The following is a 20,728-nucleotide window of genomic DNA, read 5'->3' as shown; positions in this document are numbered from 1 at the left end:
GTCCCTCCAGCGTCGCAGGAGTGATAAAATGTTAGCCGGGGTCGTTAATCTGGTAATAGCCGGCTGGCTGGAGCCGTACCATTAGCGCTGCCGCCGCAGATACCGGGACGTTAAGTGCCCCAAATCTGTCTGCTTCGCTGCACTGCTGTGCCGTACGCCCGCAGTCATCGCACGCCCTTATCTTACGGCGGCGTGCTTCGGCGACCTACAAAACACCTCTGCCAGTCCAAAACTGGGCAAGTATATTTTTGTTTGTTCCCGTTTTAATACCATCTCCTTTTACATATAGCAGATACTTAAGACGCAGAGAACTGCGGGACAATCAATCTAGCAGTTCCAAGATTGCTGACTACCCCTGTAAAAGAACATAGACGGATGGCCCTGAGGTGGTGGATATTTCTTTCACTTCTACGTAACTCTTCTTGCTTTCTTCCATTTCTATATCTGTCTTACAGGAATGTCGGTAGGGAGCAGCCATTATCTTACTAGTAACTGTCCTGGCATTCACATGAGGTAGTTTAGGGAAACAGTATACATTTTAAATTACGATAGAAATTTTAAACCCGTGGCTCCCCAAAACGATTCCGGTGTTCTAATCATGAAGTACTGCATTGTATATGTTGGAAATTAGTGGTAAGGTCTTATGGGACCAAACTGCTGAGGTCATCGGCCCCTAACCTTGCGCACTACTTAATCTAGCTTAAGCTAACTTACGCTAAGGACAACACACCCACCCATGCCCGAGGGACGACTCGAACCTCCGACAGGGGGAGCCGCCCGGACCGTCACATGATGCCCTAGACCGGGCGGCTTTTATATATTATGATGTAAATAAAACAAAAGTCCAATGTGAATAGGTTGCCATCAGACCTCTTCTTAAAATCCTACCAGCGTAACGCAACTATTGAGCGGTGAGAAGAACGACACAATACATGACACTAAGACCAAGGTGAGACCTGCTATTAGTTTGTTTTGTTTGTGAAGGTACTGTGGTACACGGACTCATAACAAAGGCTATGTTCATTACTCACGGTCGGTGTAGTCTACAGGTACGTCAAAAAGACAGCGAACCTCACTTATTCATTTATGATATAGACAGAAAACATCAACTGACTTGTTAATACAGGTGTGTGTATACTTACGATATAGCCTTTTCCTGAGCTGCAACGGCTGCTTGCCTGCAACAAAAAGGAAACAATGGAGCAATTAAGGGTATGACTAAATGATAATCTGAACATTATTAAAAAGACTGTACTGTACACAGTAATGGAAAAGTAGCATGTACTGTCACACAGGGCACGACAACTAGCAGTTTTAGTTATTACAACGAAAAATTATGCAATTAATTTTTTCTTTGCAGATCAACGTCTGCAGTCCTAATAAACACTGAAATCTGCGCCTCACAGTTTCGTAGCAAGCACCGAGAGAAGCCAAAACGAAAAGATGCAACTCATCCATAAAACGAATTACCGTGCGACTCGCATGCTATACGATAAACACGATAAACACGCGGCTTTCGCAGACCAACACCATCTTTAACATAACAAAAAATATATGCATAAGCGATTTTTGGCTCCTCTTCCTCGGTAACCCAAGATCCAGGGCACTTCGTTCCCTTCGACTACGATATTAAGTATTCTTTGTAATGTTAAAGATGATCTAGGTAGTCTTCACTCAACTCCATCGTTGGCTGATTAATACAGCAATCGGTTTTCATAATTACACTGAAAACAAAATACTCACGGTTGCAAGTTATTTTTACTTCAGAACAGTTACACTATCTGATGACGTCTAACCAAGGTGAAACGTGTTACTTTCAATTAAAAATAACACTGCAACCGTGACTCTTATTTTCATATTTCGATATGACTATCTAGCTCTCCGAGAGCCGTTTATCGCATTCCGTGCGAATGTGGCATGTCGTAAGTTGGGTTGACTATCACTATAGTCCACGAGACACTGAAATAGCTAAACTGATGAGCTGTTGCTGAGCAGTCTCCAATATGGTCATGGAATGAAATCTGATGAGACCAGTATCGTGGCTAAAAGCCAAGTTTCTGGGACTGCATAATTAAGGTGTTCATAGAAATAAAAATGTCAGAAAACCTAATACACAGGGGCGTTTAGTAACACTTGGCGGTCCGCAATTCATTTGATTAAAAACCCGCCGGCCATCAAATTCACTAGTGTTGGCAGACGCTGAGAGAATTTTGCGTTTCAGGGAATATCAGTTCGAGCTCTGAAAGACGAGAGAGCAACAAAGGACGTAGTGGGCGTCGGGAGTCGGACTTGGCTATGAACAATTGTGCGCGGTCTGGTTGGAGTCAAGGCAGCGATACACGTAACAGCAAAATTCTAAGCATCTGAACATTAATTGAGCGCAGCACAACGCACATTATAAGTCAATCGCACCCAGAAAACCAGAGACATCACAAAACAAAAACCTATTTTCGTCACTTTATTCATTCGTGGTAATAATTACAGCCTTGTAAATAACTAAATTACCGATGTGCAGTAGAAGGACGACACGTCCGGCGACCCACTGACAGTCAATCCCGTGACGACATTCTGCGGCGGGCCGAGAGAAACCTCGCATGCGGTTTACGGTCCACTTTCACGGCTGCCGTGGCTAGGAGAGCCTGTTTTCTCTCGTTAGGCGACACTCCAGCCTCAATAAACGATTTCAAAACACCTGGCGGCACCGCTCGCGTGTGTAAAGTGGCTTCTTTACGGCGCCACACGGCCTACTTTGCGTGCCGACTTCCTACTGCCTCGTTAAGTGCTTCGACACTGGAGTTGTACACTTCCCAGCTTCCCTCCGTCATAAACACGCAGCTGGCTGGCTCTCTTGGTTGATGTCAACACTATTAGTCACGTCTTTATAGACCCCTTACGGCAGGGAACGTGCTATTATGTATGATTAATTAAATCTGGACAAAAATGAGTGTTTCCTTAGGTCAATAAAAAGGGACAGATCTACGACTGTAAAAACTAGCTGTGCCCAGTTACGAATTCAACGTAGGATTCTTGTAGTGAAAAACCCATGCTTCAAGATAGCAAAACGTCTTCTTCGATCCCAATTAATGCAAAACTGGCATACTTCTAAGGTCACCTTTATAACTTTTTAATGTTTCCTATCATTCCTAGATAAATAATTTGAAATTAATTTAAATTTCATTGTCATTTTCAGCGTTTTAAATTCTGACATGTTTGCCTAAACTGAGCTGTCATGCGCTCTTGGAACTTGAGGAAAAAGTAGCACTTCCATCTATAGAATGGTTGTTGTTTGCTTTGACGCTCTCGAAGACGCGCCCACTAGTTCTTTTGAAATAAGCAACAACTTAAAGCCTTTTTTAAGGCAGTAAAAAAGAGTGTACAGCATTTTCAACCGAGAGTATACTTCTAACTTGAAAGCAAAAAGAATTATGTCCAAAATACGACAGAGATGAGATAGGAGATGTGATACTGCGAGAAGTATTTGACAGAGTACTGGAAGACGTAATTCGAAACATGGCCCCTGGAATGAGCGACATTCCCTCAGAATTACTTATCTCCTTGAGAAAGCCAGCCATAACAAAAGTTTTCCACCTTGGGTTGAAGATGTACGGCAAAACACTCTCATACTTTACGAAGAATGTAATAACTCCAATTTCAAAGAGAGCAGTTGCTGATAGACGTGAATATTATCGAACTGTCAATTTAGAAAGCCAAAGTTGCAAAATACTAACACGATATCTTTAAAGAAGAATGGAAAAACTGGTAGAAGCTGACCTCTGGGAAGATGAGTTTGGATTCCGAAGAAATGTAGGAACGCGCGTACCAATATTGATCCTACGACTTAAACTTCGCGGTTTGCCGATGACGGACATGGAATGGCAGTTGAACGTAATGGGCAGTGTCTTAAAATGAGGACATAAGATGAACACTGACAAGGCAAAACAAGGGTAACGGAATGTAGTCAAATTAAATAAGGTGATCCTGACGCAACTGTGTTAGTAGACGAGAAACTAAAGGAAGTACTGTGAGTGAGTTTTGTTATTCGGGCAGCAAAATAAGTGATGATGGCCGAAGTTGAGCGGATATAAAATTTATATTTGAAATGGCAAGAAAAAGGTCTCTGAAGAAGAGAATTTTGTTAGCACAGAATATAGACTGAAGTGTTAGGAAGTCTTTTTTGAAAGAACTGTGTGGAGCGTAGCCTTGTATGGAAGTGGAACGTGAACGATAAACAGTTCACACATGAAGAGACTAGAAGGTTTTGAAATGTGGTGCCACAGAAGAATACTGAAGATTAGAAAGATCATTAACCAATGAGGAAGTACTGAACAGAATTAAGGATAAAAGAAGTTTGTGGCATAAAATGACTAAAAGAAGAGATCGGTTGATATGACACGTTCTGAGACGTCAAGGGATCACAAAGTTGGTACTGGAGGGAAATGTGTGTGTGTGTGTGTGTGGAGGGGGGGAGGGGGTTAAAAATCGTAGTAGGTCGCAGTAGTTACTCGGAGATGAAGAGGCTTGCACAGGAAAGTGTATCATGGAGAGCTGCATAAAACCAGTCTTCGGACTGAAGGCCGCCGCCACCACCACCACCACCACCACCACCACCACCACCACCACAACAACAACAACAACAACAAGCACAACAACAAAATTTGATAGTTACACCAATTTGGGAAGCCATTACTTCCCCCTGCCTACGAGTTTAGGGAAGGCGATGAAATAGCGATAGGGCTACGACGAGTGAACTGACAACAGGAATGGCTTAAGAGTAAGTGCGATTACCGTACGAAATCTATTGGAGGAATTTCTATATCCTGTATTTGTGGACACGTTAATAATGAACTTCTTGCAGTTTATCCTAGCCAAAGGCTCGGCTCTCAGCACTATGCGACTTAACTTCTGAGGTCATCAGTCGCCTAGAACTTAGAACTAATTAAACCTAACGAACCTAAGGACATCACACACATCCATGCCCGAGGCAAGATTTGAACCTGCGACCGTAGCGGTCACTCGGCTCCAGACTGTAGCGCCTAGAACCGCACGGCCACTCCGGCCGGCCCTAGCCAAATGTCTTGCGTCATTGAATACACCACTCTTGTCAAATGACCGAAGTTAAACAATCTTGGGTGGCGCTAATACTTGGATGGTTAACCGCTTGGGTACGCCACGTGTTATTAGTTGCTTTACCTTTGCCTTTACGGCAAATAGGAGTACGGGTAGCGGAGTGAAGTTCCTCAGCACCACAGTGCACTGGATTAAATTCCAAACATCTCCGAGGTGTGTCACGAATTGACAGCATGTGACACTGTTATCGTCCGTCGTATGGGGGCTTTAAGCTCGGCTGCCCCTTGGTGCAATTCGAAAGGAGTGCCAGCATCTGGTTTCACCCTCTCCCTTTCCTCATCATCCTCCATCGAACACGAGACCACCCTACACACATCCATAACAGTCACCTACACTTACCAGATACGCTTAAACGCACAACTCTCACACTGCGACTCTGCGCGAGGGAAAGAAAATCCTTTGCAATTAGGCGATTGAACCTGCCCTTCGGAGTCTCTCAGCCAACAATACCGTACGGCTTTACATGTACAAAGTCCTGAACGAAATCTCCTCAGTTCTGGTTCGACCGAAGACAGTCGACTTCGGGCAACGAATGTTTTGTGCACCGCCGCAGCGTACTCGCGTGCACAGTAGCCATTATCAAGCGATCGCCATCCCGTGCTGTGCTGTGCTGTGCCGCGCAGTGACGAAACAGAACACACACGTATAGCGCCAGCACAGCGCTAGGTAAGAGCGTCATCTTTCCCCCGCCGTCGCCTACCTGATGCGCAACCACTGGTGCTTTGTAGCCAGCCCATCACCTGGACAATTACTGCCACCTGCCTTGGAGTCCTCCTCGACCGCCAGCTAACCTGGAAGGCTCACGTCGCCACTGTCCGCCAGATGACGTCTCAGAGGGCCGGGGCATTATACCCTATGCTCAACGCAACCTCCTCGCTCCCAGACGACAATGGTCTGCGCCTATACCGCACCTACATCCGCCCAGTCACGGACTGCCAGTGAAGTCTTGGGGCAACGCTGCTCCCTCGCACATACAGAAGCTCCAACAACGACAAAACAAGATTTTGCGGCGCGTCTACCATGTACCAAACGACTTTCCTCGCCGTCTCCTTCACGAAGCTGTAGAAGAGCCAGTAGTAAAGGAGCGATTTCCAGAAGCGGCGCGCCGGTTTTGCAACACCACCCGCACTTCCGACAACCCACTCGTCCAGCAGCTAGGACGACCAAATGACAATCACGACCACTATAAGAGGCCCATTGCCCTGATCGAATAGACAGGTCAACATAGAAGCTTCACCATCAGCTACTCCTCTCCGAGACTAAAACCATCAAACAAGATATCCACCACCACCACCACCATCTACAATCCACAGCAGTGGTAGGAAATGCCCTTCTAGGTAAACCCTACGTTCCAGATAGACTTGGGCTACTCAATACCCAGTCTAGAAGATACGAGGCCGCGCGCGCAGGCGCATGTCAGTGTGCTGAAATTCGGTAGGCGGAGCTTCATCTCTCCCCTCCCCACAACCCCGAAGATTATTTATTCGGGACGTTGCCAATTAACTACAGAGCTTGTGAATGAAGTAGGAAATCCGCAGATAATGTAGTGCAAGAGCAGCTTGATCCGGCACTGCAGCAGGTGCTGTGCACAGTGTGGTACTTACGTCGCTGAGGCGGTCGTGCGAGCTGTCCCTCTCGAGGGGTGCGCACGCCCCGTTGAGGCGCTCCGACGCCCGGCCGCTGTCGTCGCTCGTGCCGGCGTCGTGGTTCAGCGTCACCCCCGCCTGCAACAAGCACCAGCGCTAAACTAAGGGGTTCCCTGCTAAATACTAACAGTTCACTCACGTCATATGTAGGAAAAAGAAGGCTGCAACATTTACTTAGTAATTCATCAGATGTTGACAAAAATATTTTTGTGAATGGGAACGTCCACAAGATCCAATACTGGGTCCTAATATACGTACATCTACATGTATATCTACCTAAATACTCCGCAAGCCACAGTACACTGCGCTCGCGGAGGGCACCCTGTATCACTACTAGTCATTTCCTTTCCTTTTCCATTCCAAAATAGAGACAGTGAAAAACTACTGTCTACAAGCCTCATCATGAGTCCTAATTTCTCCAGTCCTACCTTCGTGGTTCCAATCTATGTTGGCGGCAGTAGAATCATTCGGCAGTCAGCTTCAAATGCCGGTTCTCTAAATTTTCTTAATAGTGTTTCTCGAAAAGATCGTCGACTTCCTTCCAAGGATTCCCATTTGAGTTCCCTAAGCATCTCCGTAACACTTACGTGTTGTTCGAACCAACCGGTAACAAATCTAGCAGTCCACCTCTGAACTGCTTCGATGTCCTCCTCCAATCCGACGTGGTAAGGATCCCAAACACTCTAGCAGTATTCAAGAATAGGTCGCATCAGCGTCCTACATGCGGTCTCTTTTACAGATGAATCACACTTCCCTAAAATTCTCCCAGTAAACCGAAGTCGACCATTCGCTTTCCCTGCCATAGTCCTCACAAGCTCCTCGGTTTGCAACGTTACTCCCACATATTTAAACGACGTGAATGTGTCCGGGCCGACCGCAGTGGCCACGCGGTTCTAGGCCCTGCAGTCCGGAACCGCGCGACTCCTACGATCACAGGTTCGAATCCTGCCTCGGGCATGGATATGTGTGATGTCCTTAGGTTAGTTAGGTTTAAGTAGTTCTAAGTTCTAGGGGACTGATGACCTCAGATGTTAAGTCTCATACTGCTCAGAGCCATTTGAACTATTTTTGATTGGGTCCGGCAGTAAGTTACTGATGCTGTATCCGAACATCACAGATTTGTTTCTCCTACTCATCGGCATTAACTCACATTCTTCCACATTTAGAGCTAGCTGCCAATGATCACACCAACTAGAAATTTTGTCAGTGTCATCGTGTATCTTTCTGCAGCCAATTAACTTCGATACCTTACCGTACACCACAGCACCATATCAGCAATCAGCCGCAAATTGCTGCCCACCCCGTCCGCCAAATCACTGACGTACATAGAGAACAGCGGCCCTGTCACACTACTGACGACACCCTTGTCTCTGAAGAACACTCGCCGTCGAGGACGACATACTGGGTTCCATTACTTAAGAAGTCTTCGAGCCACTCACATACCTGTGGACTTATTCCATTTGTTTGTACGTTCACTAACAGCCTAGAACGGGGAACAGTGTCAAATGCTCTCCGGAAATCTACAAATATAGACTGGCTGTTGTCCTTCATCCATTGTTCGAAGTATATCATGTTAGAAAAGGGCAAGCTGAGTTTCGCACGAGCTTTCTAAAACATTGCTGACTCGTGGACATAAGCTTCTCACTCTACCGAAAATTTATTATATTCCAAATTAAAATACGTTCCAGGATGCTTCAGCAAACCGAAGTCAGGCATAGTGATCTGTAACTTTGCAGGTCCTCTGTATTACACTCAGATGTATAGGAATCACCTGATCATTTTTCCAGTCGTTTGGGACTTCGTGCTGGAGGAGAGCTTCGCGATAAATGCAAGCTAGGTACGGGCTCAATGCCGTAGAGTAGTCTTTGAAAAACCGAACTGGGATTTCATCCTGACCTGCTGATTTATTTTCTTTTAACTCTTTTAGTTGTTTCTCTACGTCAGAGGCTCTTATTGCTATGTCGTCCATACAGGAGTTTGTCGGATGGTCAAATAACGGTATGTTTGTACGATTGTCCTGTGTGAACGCTTCTTGAATGCGATATTTAAAACTTCGACTTTCGTTTTGCTATCTTCATCAACTACCATACCAGACTGGTCAACAAGGGACTGAACTGAAGCCTTAGACCCGCTCTTAGTTCTTCTTCAGAGCTGAGAACTGTAAAAGAAAAATGGAGAACGAACTTAAGACAAGCAAAGTGCCTTGAAAAGCGAGGCAACTTTGCGACAAATTGCAGCCAATAGTAACGAAAATGTTTGTTTTAGTCTATAGTCACAATTTACTTATTTCGTCTACGAGCTACTGGTTTCGGTACAGAGTACCATTCTTAGCCGCCCCCTGGAACGCTGTCGACACGCTCACTTCCTGCGCACTGACACATTGACGTAATATGAAGCGATTAGTAAGATAAAATATTACGCCAAGGCCTGTAAATGACAACGCTTCAGCAAGTAAGAGCATCTGCTCTAAGCAACCCAATACCATTTGGCTCCCATGTTTCATTTGTCTCGTTGGACTGAATAGTAGGAAGAAGAAGAAGAAGAAGAAGAAAACACACACACACACACACACACACACACACAGGTAGTGAGACGGGCGGGGGGGAGGGGGGATGGATAGGGAGAGTGGGGGAGAAAGGGAGAGAGAGGGGGTGAGTGACAGACCGAGTTACGATATGATGTAAATGTCACCGTTATTGCACGAAAACTCAGCATTACGATATACTGCGCTTAAAATGACGTCTTGCAATAAACTTCAGTCGGTCATCAACAAAGAGATATTACCCACTATACGTACAGCGCTTCCTACTTAACTGTGAAGTGTCTTCTAGGGACCACAGCTACTTTCCGTCCAACCACGACTACTTCTACCAATATTCTGCTCCAGCTTGCAATTTTTTTTTTTTTTTTAAAGTAAGATAGTCGTAGCTGTTTCTGATGTCGGTACAATCAAAGCCAGGCCATCGTTTGTTTCGTAGCCGAAGAGTAAACTGCAAACGTTTAGCATAATATGCATGGGAAAAACGGCTGAAAATTTATGTCGACTATTCAGCCTCACACAGCAAGAAAAAACTGCAATGGGATCGTTTTTACGAGCTGCCTAAGGAGCCCCTCTCGGTGCCCGCGAAAAAATAAGAAACCGAAACGCAGCGTCGGCTCGTAAAGATAATATTCTATTAGGCAGTGCGCTAGGAGGGTGTAGCGGCGCGGTGCGAGTTTCTCGGCGCCTCCGACTCCTTGCCGGAGGCAACGGCTCGTTAAAAGCGGCGACGCCGTTACTGCCTGCTCCGTACAGCCGACAAATGGAGCATTGCCATCAGCGCACAATAGCTCACGTGGTGCGCGCGCATTTCCAAGATTCCGCCACGGCCGCCGACTGCGAAATGATATAAATGTTAATGCCGGCGGCGGTTTTTATTGTTTAATGCCGGTCGTAAGCATGCAAACTGCTCGCGCCGGCGTGGCGATGAGTCTGTTAGTGGCGTAATGAGCTAACACAATTGCCGTCAGCTCCGAGGGCGGTGGTGCGCTGCCTTCATTAGCAGTAACGTCGGGTGCCCTCCAGCAGAAAGGGAAGAGGAGACGTGCGGCAGGATAGTCGGCGTGGTCCCCAAGTGGGCGACTGGATCACGAGAGAGAGAGAGAGAGAGAGAGAGAGAAGGCGAAATATTGGAAAAAAACGAGAACATTGCATTAGAACTTCATCAACACGAATATTAGAAGTTTGCAATACCAACAAACTTAGCCATTCTCGATAAAGGATAACGGAGTACGTACACATACCAATCAACGCAGATGTTTGTTTAAGTTAGTACACTATCCAATCTGTGACTGTTGCCTCACTAATGAGCTCATTGTACATACACCAACAGAAAGTGACGAATTTAATCCTCAAAGGACGATTATCCCGTACAATATTTTAAAAATAAAGCATTATTTCCCTCTTTCACCAGCTCTTTTGAGGGTAGGTATGCTGACAAATTTATCAGCCATTCACTCGTCTTCTTAAAAGGGAACTATAAGTTTTTGTGTTCAAAATAACGTGACTTTTATTTGAATAGTGCAGTCATACAAATATACTTTGTACATTAATTGTCTCTAACAGTTCTGCTTTACATTTTGTAATCAAGTCAGACAACTGTTCTTTTTGTATCGTTATGTGACATAATTGTATCTGGTGGAACGAGCTTCGTCTGATACCAAAATAAATAAATGAAAACTGAGAAAGGAGTGGCATTGTCGCCAGTTTCACAGACGAAGAAATCAATTCGGCATTCGTACACGTTGGACAGAAGGAAACTTGTACCGTATTCCCAACTAAAAAAAATCTCCGCTGTTTTCAAATGAAGATCTGAATGCAGTACGGGAGGGGAAAGGCAGGGAAGAAATAAGTTAGGGTCATCGGAAAATATGACTAGCTGCTACAGCCTCAGCTTCTCGATACTTTCGGTAGGTGACTTATGCGGACGAATTATGGGGTGTTAAGCAACGCAAAATAAGGATATCTAAAGATGACAGTTGTGTCGAATCGGTTGTAACTACCCAAATGATATGCGACTGTACAGTGAATAAGATTATATAAATCCTTCCATTCTATGGCCATGGTGCATCAACTGTGATTTTCGCCCTTTTGAGGCATCTTCAAAAATCGTATAGCAACTGTTGGTAACGTATTAGTCGTAAGTAGTGGAAATTTTGGTATGCACCTTCAGCGAAGGGACGCAGTAGGCTTAGATAGCCGCCCCCCCCCCCCCCCCTACCAAACTTGACACAAATATTGGTATACAAATTGCATGACCGCATCTACCTTCGCCGAAGGTGCACGCCAAAATTTCTGCTTAGGACTAATGCTTTACACACAGTTCCTACACGATTTCTTAAGACGCTTCAGAAAGGCGAAACACGTCAATACAATTTATGCTGTTTTTGCAACCTAGACTATTTTTTCCTTACTTTCCTAGACCATTTTTTCCTTACTGTACAATTTGGAACACGTACTGTCGATGTGCTATTGTACGCCATATTTAAATTAAATCCACTGTCCCGAATAGTATTTGAACTTAGCACAGACCAAATTATTAGGATTGCGTAGATATAAGAAAAAACTGGCACCACAAGCTATGAGTTGCAGAAAAAGAAAAATAGAAAAAAGGCTGTTGTGCAATATGACAGTCACGAAATAGTGTTCCAGAATATCCTATGTAGCCTGTATAAAATAACAATACGCTTAACGTATTTTTTTAAGAATAGTAAAAAGTGGGAACTCTTATTGGACCAGACTGTAAATAAAGAATACACCACTGAACCGTTTTCTATTGTTTCACACAGTGAGAACACCGCTCATATTTCACAAATGGTACAAGAAGTCGCAACTAGGTTTTATATAGTGAGAATAATAAATTGGTACTTAATTTGAAACTTGCTGGCAGATTAAAACTGTGTGCCGGACCGAGATTCAAAGTCGGGCCGCTTGCCTTTCGCGGACAAGTGCTCTACCATCTGAGCTCCCCAAGCATGACTCACGACGCGTTCTCACAGCTTTAAATTCTGCCAGTATCTCGTCTCCTACCTTCCAAACTTCACAGAAGATCTCCTGCGAACCTAGCAGAACGAGCACTCCTGGAAGAAATGAGTGTCGGTCCGACACAATATCTGCCTTAAAGTTTCGTATCAGCGCACACTCCGCTGCAGAGAGAAAATCTCATTCTGGTACTTAACTTGCGTATACTTCGCAACATAATTAGCACAGATACTGAGGTAACTGTTGTATTTGCACTGGATGACACACTGACTGCTGCAAGGATACAGCTGGGTCATCCGATTATACACGTAGTTGAAATACGCATAGGAGAATGTCACCGGCCGATCAAGTTATGCGCGGCGAAAGGGTTGCGTGACTGGGCGCAGATCTGGGTTGTGTTGACGCTCGACACGTGCGCACGTGCCCGTCACGTACATCCCGATTAATCACATCCGTCTCGCTGTCCTCTACCGGACGTCCGCGGGGGCGTTGACATTCGCTGACGTACAGCACGCACACGTCATCGTTCACACATGGGATGCCAAAAATTCTCTGTCCATACCTAGCCGTAAGCATTAGTTCATCGACACACACACACTCACACACACACACACACACACACACACACACACACACACACACACAATTTGCATCACTGCTTTCTCTATTGGTACCTCTTACTTACTCCGGAGAGTCATCTGGTATCTTTATTCCCGTATCTCTGAAGATGGTCCATGCTTCATTGTGGAATGAGAACACACCACACGGTTGTCAGGTTGTCACGGCTTCGAAGTATGTAATTTTCAGTACAACATTATGCCTTACTCTTCATACCATAACGCTTTGGAATTCGTGATCAAATTACTTTACCTTCAGGCGCCTGTTGGAAATGTATGATGTACTCTTTAACTCCGAAAAACATAATTCCTTTGATTATCCACAACCCTCAGATAAAAGTTAATCAGCTTCTGGTTTGCGCTACCTAAACATACGCACTCCACTGCATCCATTGTTAGATGTAACTAAATTGGGGAGCCGAATGGGGGTTAATTAAAAAACACGTCTGCACACAAAAAGATTTTACAGAAGATCACACGCTATCCCACGAAATATGAAAGCAGTTAGTTTTGATGCTTACACCTAATTATGTAATAACCCTTCAACCGTATTCACTCGCGGCCACAGAACTGCGAACATGTAATCAGTCGAAGACTCTCAATAACGAGACGAGGCATGTTTACTTGGCGCTTGACAACTTTTGCTCCGTTCTCGCTAATTAGCTGGAATGTAACGTCGAGCAGAAAATTTGCCGCGGGGTATGTTCTTGTGCAAGAGCACAGTTATTACCGTATTTTATTTTCGTGATAAACGTGTAAATGAATGTAAGGCGGAGGGTTTAAAACTGAAGAGTGGAGTTATAGCAGCCAGCCCTGGGATGTTGCATTACTCAGCAGTTGCCCACAGTCGCTTGCCTTTCTGATTGACAGCAGAGCAGAGTCGTGAAGACGTAATTCGGCGGCGGCGGAAAAACACACTGGGCTCCTTGTTCAAAAGCGCAGCACAACGAAGAAGAACGCAGCGGTGCCTAAACAGTGAGTGTACAGGCGCTATTGTGAGGAGTCTGCTCTCTCACAAATGTCCTGTGAAGTGTTTGTAATTAGTCAACCCAATTCCAGCCACCTGATGTGTCTTACTTGGTTACTCACGCACGCACTTTGCTTCCATTGTCTTCACCTAATGCCTCTATTATAAAATAGTAAACGCGACAACGCGTGTGTTTAATATGGTTCAACATGAAGGCTCCTCTTCTCCGGATTAGCTACTTATTTTTGGATGTACGCAAAAAACAATATTTTATCTATAAGCGCTAGTGGAATGTGGTATTTCCAACAGTTAGGCGTAAGGGCTCAAGTAACCGCCGTGTAATCCGTGTCTCCCCTGCTCCGACAGTCGTATTTTAAAATACCGATCCGGTGTATTTCTGACCTGTATTCCTCACCAAACTTAAGGTCTAAATAAGCACAGTTATGTTTCACTTCTGTAGGTAAGTTAGAGGAAATATTCGCCAGGACAGATAGGACAAGGTAGGATTCCACCTCCTACATATTTAACTTCAAGCGAAAGCCACGAGTTAATCCAGGACTAGTTCTCATCGAGGCGTAGTATTTGGCACAGATGACTGTATGTTCATCTGATTATGCTTGGATGGTTCTTTGGCGTTATTCGAGATGCGCAGGACGTTCGCCTGCAGCAAATTTACAAATTGTCTGCCTTTAATTTCCATAAATTATTCGCCAGCACAAAAATTCCGCAAAAGAACTCACAATAATCAATTAGCTTTGTAATGAAGAGTCTTGGAGAGCCTGTATCTTCCTGTATGAGCTACAAGAGCTGCGATACACATATCAGATTGCAACAGTGTGCCATTCATATTGCACCTTAGTTCTGACGTACTGTTTCCTGAAGCTCCTGGTGATTCTCCAGTAACAATCCGAAGCTATAACAGCTCAATACGTTTAAAATGACGAATTCTAGGTGTAAATAAACTACACCGAACCGAACGAGAGGACCATACCGAAATCCGAAACCTCTCTAAACAATTGTCGAAAAATCGGCAGGAGGACCGATCGGTAACAGATCTCAGAAGCTTACACTGCACCGATCGGTATGAACGGCCCATGGGCAGACTGTTTTAGATAAAAGCAAATTACCACATCTTTTTTTTCGTGTTCTGGTTTTGAAGAAATGAAGCCTATACACTAACCCAAGCTACACTCAAGATACCCCTGAAAACGACATGAAAGATCATTTAGCAGTTTTGGACATTAGCATGATCAAGCAGACCGTCACGATGCGTTTAGGTTTATTATTAGTGCACAGAAGATATATGATTTTGAATGAAATATATTCAGGAATACTAAATTGGAACTGCTCGTATTATTAGGGAAGCTTACGTGACAAGTTTGATGTTACCTCTTTTAAACTATTGGCTATAGACCTAGTCTCGTAGAGTACGTGATTGTATTGGTGAGTGTGCTAAAAAAAAGTGACAAGCGGCGCAGCAGGCCGCTCTGGCAGTGGAGAGCTTTCGCCACGGACGAGGGCGGCCGTGCATGGCCCCGTGCCGAGAGCTGACAATGTGTTTACACAGGCCGTCAAAAAGGCGTGAAAAGAGCCAGAACAGCACACAGCTGTCCGCGCTCCACCGTCCCGGACGCATGTTAACTCTGCCTAACACTGGCCAGCCATTAAACACGGCCATTATCAGTTCCGCCCATAAAGGAAACTGTGGCAGGAAAAAAAAAAGGGAACCTAAATACGCTGCTAGTGTGCGCGTTAATTTTATGATACCTCCACGTCACTGGTCCGACTGATTTATTAATTAAAACTGCACCGATATATGTTACTACAAATAAAAAAAACTGCCTCAGTAAATGTCATTCGTTGATTCCGTAATTCATTTTCCCTGCAGCGAGAATTTCATGAAGCAACAAATGGTAAACATTGTAGCAGGAGGTCAGGGGCGGCAGAGATAATTCAAACACTGGAAACAAAATGTAAAATTGAATGTTAAACAATAAATTATGTCATAGCCCTGAAAGTGAATTGTTTAGCAGCACCGCGCAATAAGTACAAATTACGGTGGCGGAAGCAATAAATTCGACACGAGCCGCTGATTTTGTAACGGTGTTTGGCGAATCATGCGAGCGGCCAGAAGGGTGAGGGGAGTTCCACACGCATACTCGCAGAAATAAAAAGAGGAGGGAGAGAGAGTTCACGCGACGGGCATTTATAGTAGCAGTTGGAAGTGTCGTTACAAAATATACAGCAATATCGCAATTGGATTGCCGATAATTAATCAGAATAACACATTTTACAAGTATAAACAAATCGGGCCGTGTCGAGCCGTGGTAATCGAATTGCGTCCCGCTGTTTATTACGGCCGGACAGAGCGATGCGTTTCAAATGGAAAGATAACAACGACAGGCAGCGGTGGTGGTGGTGGTGGACGGTCGCGATAAATCGCCGCCGGCAGCGGCCGGTCGAATGGGACGCGACTAGCTCGCTATCTGCCCGCCCCTGCAGCGAGCCGCGCGCCTGCGCCCTGCGTCGTTTTGTTTTGTTTTGCTGTGCTGTGCAGGCGAGGTGAAGGCGCAGCAGCTGCAGGGCGAATTGAAAAGCCGACACCCGGCCGATACAGGTGGCGGCGTATCAGATGCCGCGGTGCGCGCAGTCGGGCCACCCGCACCGTTCACCGATCCCGGATGTTTACAATGCCGCATCTGTGTTAGTGACCGCAAAGCGACTGGTTTCAACAGCCGACTGAAACTAGTCTCTGCGGCCACGTCACTTTATGGATGTTCTTCACCTAGTCGGCGGGTTGGAGTGGTTTCGTATAATATGAAACAACCGACTGGCAAGTCCCTGGCGGTTACGTCAGTCATATAAGTGTTGTCACTTTGTCCCCGGGTTTGAGTGATTGCTTTTTTTTCTCCCTTCAATATGTATTTTCAGCCTTTTCGATTATACGCGAACAATTTTAGTGACAAATAATATATCTCACTTCAAGGACACGTGAATAACTGGTGCTACATTAGAATTATATGTTTAAATAAACGAACAAGTACGTTTTTATTTAAATTTATTAACGTTCTGTCCTCATCTTCCCGCTAGTTTTCACCCACCACCGATTATTATGTATCGAAAAATGCTGAGGTGACATGAACAGAATGAATAAAAGATACAAGTTATTTTAATTCTTTGGTGACCCTAATCACTTCCTTTTGAAGTATACACTGTCACTAGTCGGAAGTATTTTTTTGCGAGAATAATGTAGTCGAATTTTCTATGAACTTCTTGAAGTAATATTGTTTCACAATATCGAACGTCCTTGCACATACTGTACATCGCACTGAATTAATCTTGAGAATCACTTTATATCCAGTCGTATGATTTCTTCCACTCTCAAGCACATTGAACGTTTCGGCATTCTGATGCAGATATGTCGTTCACCATTAAGAAAACACGTATTGATACAGACGGCCGAAAACCTGAGCAAAAAGCCACCGATTGGCGCTCAAAAAAATCAAATATCGGAACGGCAATAACAGCGACGGACAGGCGATAACCCGAGTGTAGACTACAGGAACGATTTAACAACGGTCGAATGTTTCCGCTCAGAACCGAATGCGCTATCAGCATGGACTGTTTATATTCGGTTGCTCCTACAAGCTGGTTCAGGGGTGTCCAACACGCGGCCCTCGAGCCGCATGCGGTCCGTAATGAAGTATCGGTCCGGCTCTTGAGCATTTATCACACGAAAAGATATATATATATATATATATATATATATATATATAGAGAGAGAGAGAGAGAGAGAGAGAGAGAGAGAGAGAGAGAGAGAGAGAGAGAGGGGGGGGGGGGGGGGGGAAATTCCGTTTATGTAAAGTTACAATAAACTGAATGTCTTCAATTGGAAAATCCCACAAGTTGCTGATATTCTTTCACTGGTCCATTCGGTTGCTTTTTGCCCTCGGCGGTTATTGTTTGTGTTAATCACATTAAGTGTAGCCCAAAAATACTCGTCTTCTTGCAGTCTGGCCCGGGTAAACTAAAAGGCTGGACACTCATGCTCAAGAGGGCGAATGAATGATTCAACCGATGAGTAAAACTGCAATCGAATGAGTCGATTATTTTCCAACAACAGATTGAATTGACTGTTCTCGTCCGATTGTCCCCATCACTAGTCTCTAAACAAACGTAGCCGCTCTGGTATCCCTAAGCGAATTGTGTAACGTCCATGCAACTCCATGACATCGACAGCTGTCCCAAGGGAGAGTCGGAGGACCTTAATTGCAATATATACATCCGGTCTCTTCCTGTACTGCTCAAATTACCTTTACACCTGTTGACATTGTCCACTTCCCGCTACTGCCGGGAGCGCTGTTCGCTGAAAAATGTGTTGTCTGTGCAACGCGGCAGAACGGTAGTGAAGTGCTGAAAAACTGCGCAGACTTGATGACTAGTGCAGGTAGTGCAAGTTAAATCTGAACGTAGATAAATGTGGCGTATTGCGCGCACAGGCGAAGACATACTTTTCAACCAAGCTGTTGGCGAAGTATCATTGTACTGAGTTACAACCCACCTGAACCGATGGTTCAAAATGGTTCAAATGGCTCTGAGCACTATGGGACTTAACATCTGTGGTCATCAGTCCCCTAGAACTTAGAACTACTTAAACCTAACTAACCTAAGGACATCACACACATCCATGCCCGAGGCAGGATTCGAACCTGCGACCGCAGCGGCCGCGCGGTTCCAGACTGTAGCGCCTTTAACCGCTTGGCCACCACGGCCGGCAAAAACAAGTACTAAGGAAAACTCATCGCACTGTGAAAGATTTCCAGACAGTCGTGAAATATCTCGATAAAAACTCGAAACTAAGTCTACCGAAGCGCCTTCAGTTTCAGGTGCAACAATATTCTTTCTTTTCTCTCTTTTGCTTGTGCCGTTGTTTCCGCGGATACGCAGGGTCGGCATGGTTAATCGGATTTGGCAATGTTAGTTGAAAGGGTGGCCGGATGCCCTTCCTGCCCCCCCCCCCCCCCCCCGGGAAGGAATTAGTGGACCCCAACTGTCTGCGACTAGTGTAATCTATGGAATAGTGCGAAAGTGTTCAGATGCCGTGTAACTGAGGCGGGACGTGGGGACCAGCCAGCCCGGTATTCACCAAGGGGGATGTGGAAAACCGCCTAAAAACCACATCCAGGCTGGCCGGCACACGGCCCCCTCGTCGTCAATCTGCCGGGCGGATTCGATCCGGGGCCGTCGCGCCTACCCGAGTCCAGGAAGCAGCGCGTTAGCGCGCTCGCCTAACCTGCCGGGTTCAGGTACAACAATATTGTAGTAGACTAATATAGTTGCCACGTGCAAGAAAAGCCATTAGTATCAACCGCTTTCCGTCGTAAGAGTTTCTCTTCCTGCCACATCCGTTTGTCGATCGCAGCAATAATAGTCTCTGCCTTTGCCACAAATATTTTATTAATTTCCTGATAGGTTTCGGCCACTGGCCATCTTCGGATAGACGTGTCGGTACGAGATACATTGTATCAATCTTTTTTATGGATTTTTGAAGATGGACACTGGCCGAAATGCGTTGGGAAAGTAATAAAATAATTAAGGTCATGATAACGAGCAATTCAATTACGTAAGCGCAACTATGACCGCTGCACCTCATTTACCATTGGTGCGTTAAGTTTGGCCGACGCGCGATGTAGTAGAAAACGTTTCGAACCCTCGGTGGCGGTTCGTGCCACAGAGACAAGAATCCGTTTGTGTGTCGGTATTTTTATTTTTAGAGATCGAGTACTGGGAAAACGAATGGGCATAGCTGGGTGGGCACCGCTGCCACGGTTCGTTTAACAGCCGAGCACCGGCCGTGGAGAGGCGTAAATCAAAAATTAGGAGCGCGGTCACGGGCAGACAGGCGGGACACGGCCTCGCGGGACCGCCACCCGTGCAGTTTGCTGACGCCGCCGAGCGGCGCGATCAATGACACGCCGCCCATCACCCGGCCGCGGGCCGCTCGCTGAAAAATGCATCCGCCGCCCGATTCGCCGGTGACACAGCGCGGCGAGACGAGCCGGTTCGTACTTTAATTAACGCCCTGTAGCGCCGCCGCCGCCGTCTAAAACCGGCTGAAATGCTGTAGCGCTGCTAATGGAACGGCGCGTCCCCTGACAGCTCGGCCGGAATCCGTTTTGTGACTTGGCGAAACCTCTCCCCCGGCGTGACAGTTTAATTTCGAATATAAGCCGGATTAATCCCTAGCCGCGCGCCGCCGCGGAGCAGGTAGTAGCGCGCGCGCGCATGCGCACGGCGTGACGCGTCCAGCTACCGCCGGTATCGCCATCCCCCGCGTAGGCCGCCAGACTTAACGGAGGATCAGGGCGCCGCGAGCAACATATTTACCGCCCCCGCCAGATGGCGCCGTAATAAATTGGATCGCAAACTCGCCCCCGCACGGCCGTTGTCGGCGACGGTGATGGCGATGTTATATACGCTGGCGAGGTGGCGAGGCCGGGGGATTTGGCAGCGCGCTGGCGCGCCGGCGTCAAATGCGCGGCGGCATAATCACTTATCTGCCGGCGTTAACGGGCGAGGCGCGGCGCGTATTTGCGGCTTTCGCAGCGGTACAGTCAATTTCCCGGCGAGAGCAGGTCAAAGGGCATCGCCGCTGCACTTCCCACAGTCACACCTACACAGCGATCTGATAATTACTCTCGATCCTACAGGATTTAAATGATTAATATCTGAATAACATTTTGCTTGCGGCTCTACCTATCGGCGAACGGGATAATGTTACCATTTGTCTGTAGGCTACGCCTCTCCACCTGGCACCCTAATCGTACTGACAAACTTGTAATACCGATTT

The 20,728-nt window shown here is 45.9% G+C and overlaps 1 protein-coding gene across 1 annotated transcript in view; it reads right to left on the bottom strand.

Annotated features, from left to right (window-relative positions):
- Positions 1-1,076: 1,076 nt before the first annotated feature.
- Positions 1,077-20,728, bottom strand: part of LOC126142207 (fibrosin-1-like protein) — a 454,843-nt gene continuing 435,191 nt past the window's right edge. The window contains exons 3-4 of the mRNA XM_049915286.1: positions 6,732-6,851; positions 1,077-1,178 (exon numbers count right to left, since the gene is read on the bottom strand). Of these exons, the coding sequence (XP_049771243.1) occupies positions 1,077-1,178; positions 6,732-6,851 (222 nt within the window). The remainder of the gene's footprint in view (positions 1,179-6,731; positions 6,852-20,728) is intronic.

Source organism: Schistocerca cancellata, chromosome 1, assembly GCF_023864275.1.
Source record: "Schistocerca cancellata isolate TAMUIC-IGC-003103 chromosome 1, iqSchCanc2.1, whole genome shotgun sequence".
In the NCBI taxonomy this organism is placed as follows: domain Eukaryota; kingdom Metazoa; phylum Arthropoda; class Insecta; order Orthoptera; family Acrididae; genus Schistocerca; species Schistocerca cancellata.
Note: the sequence above shows the minus strand (reverse complement) of the source record. Positions and strands in the feature narration are given on the sequence as shown.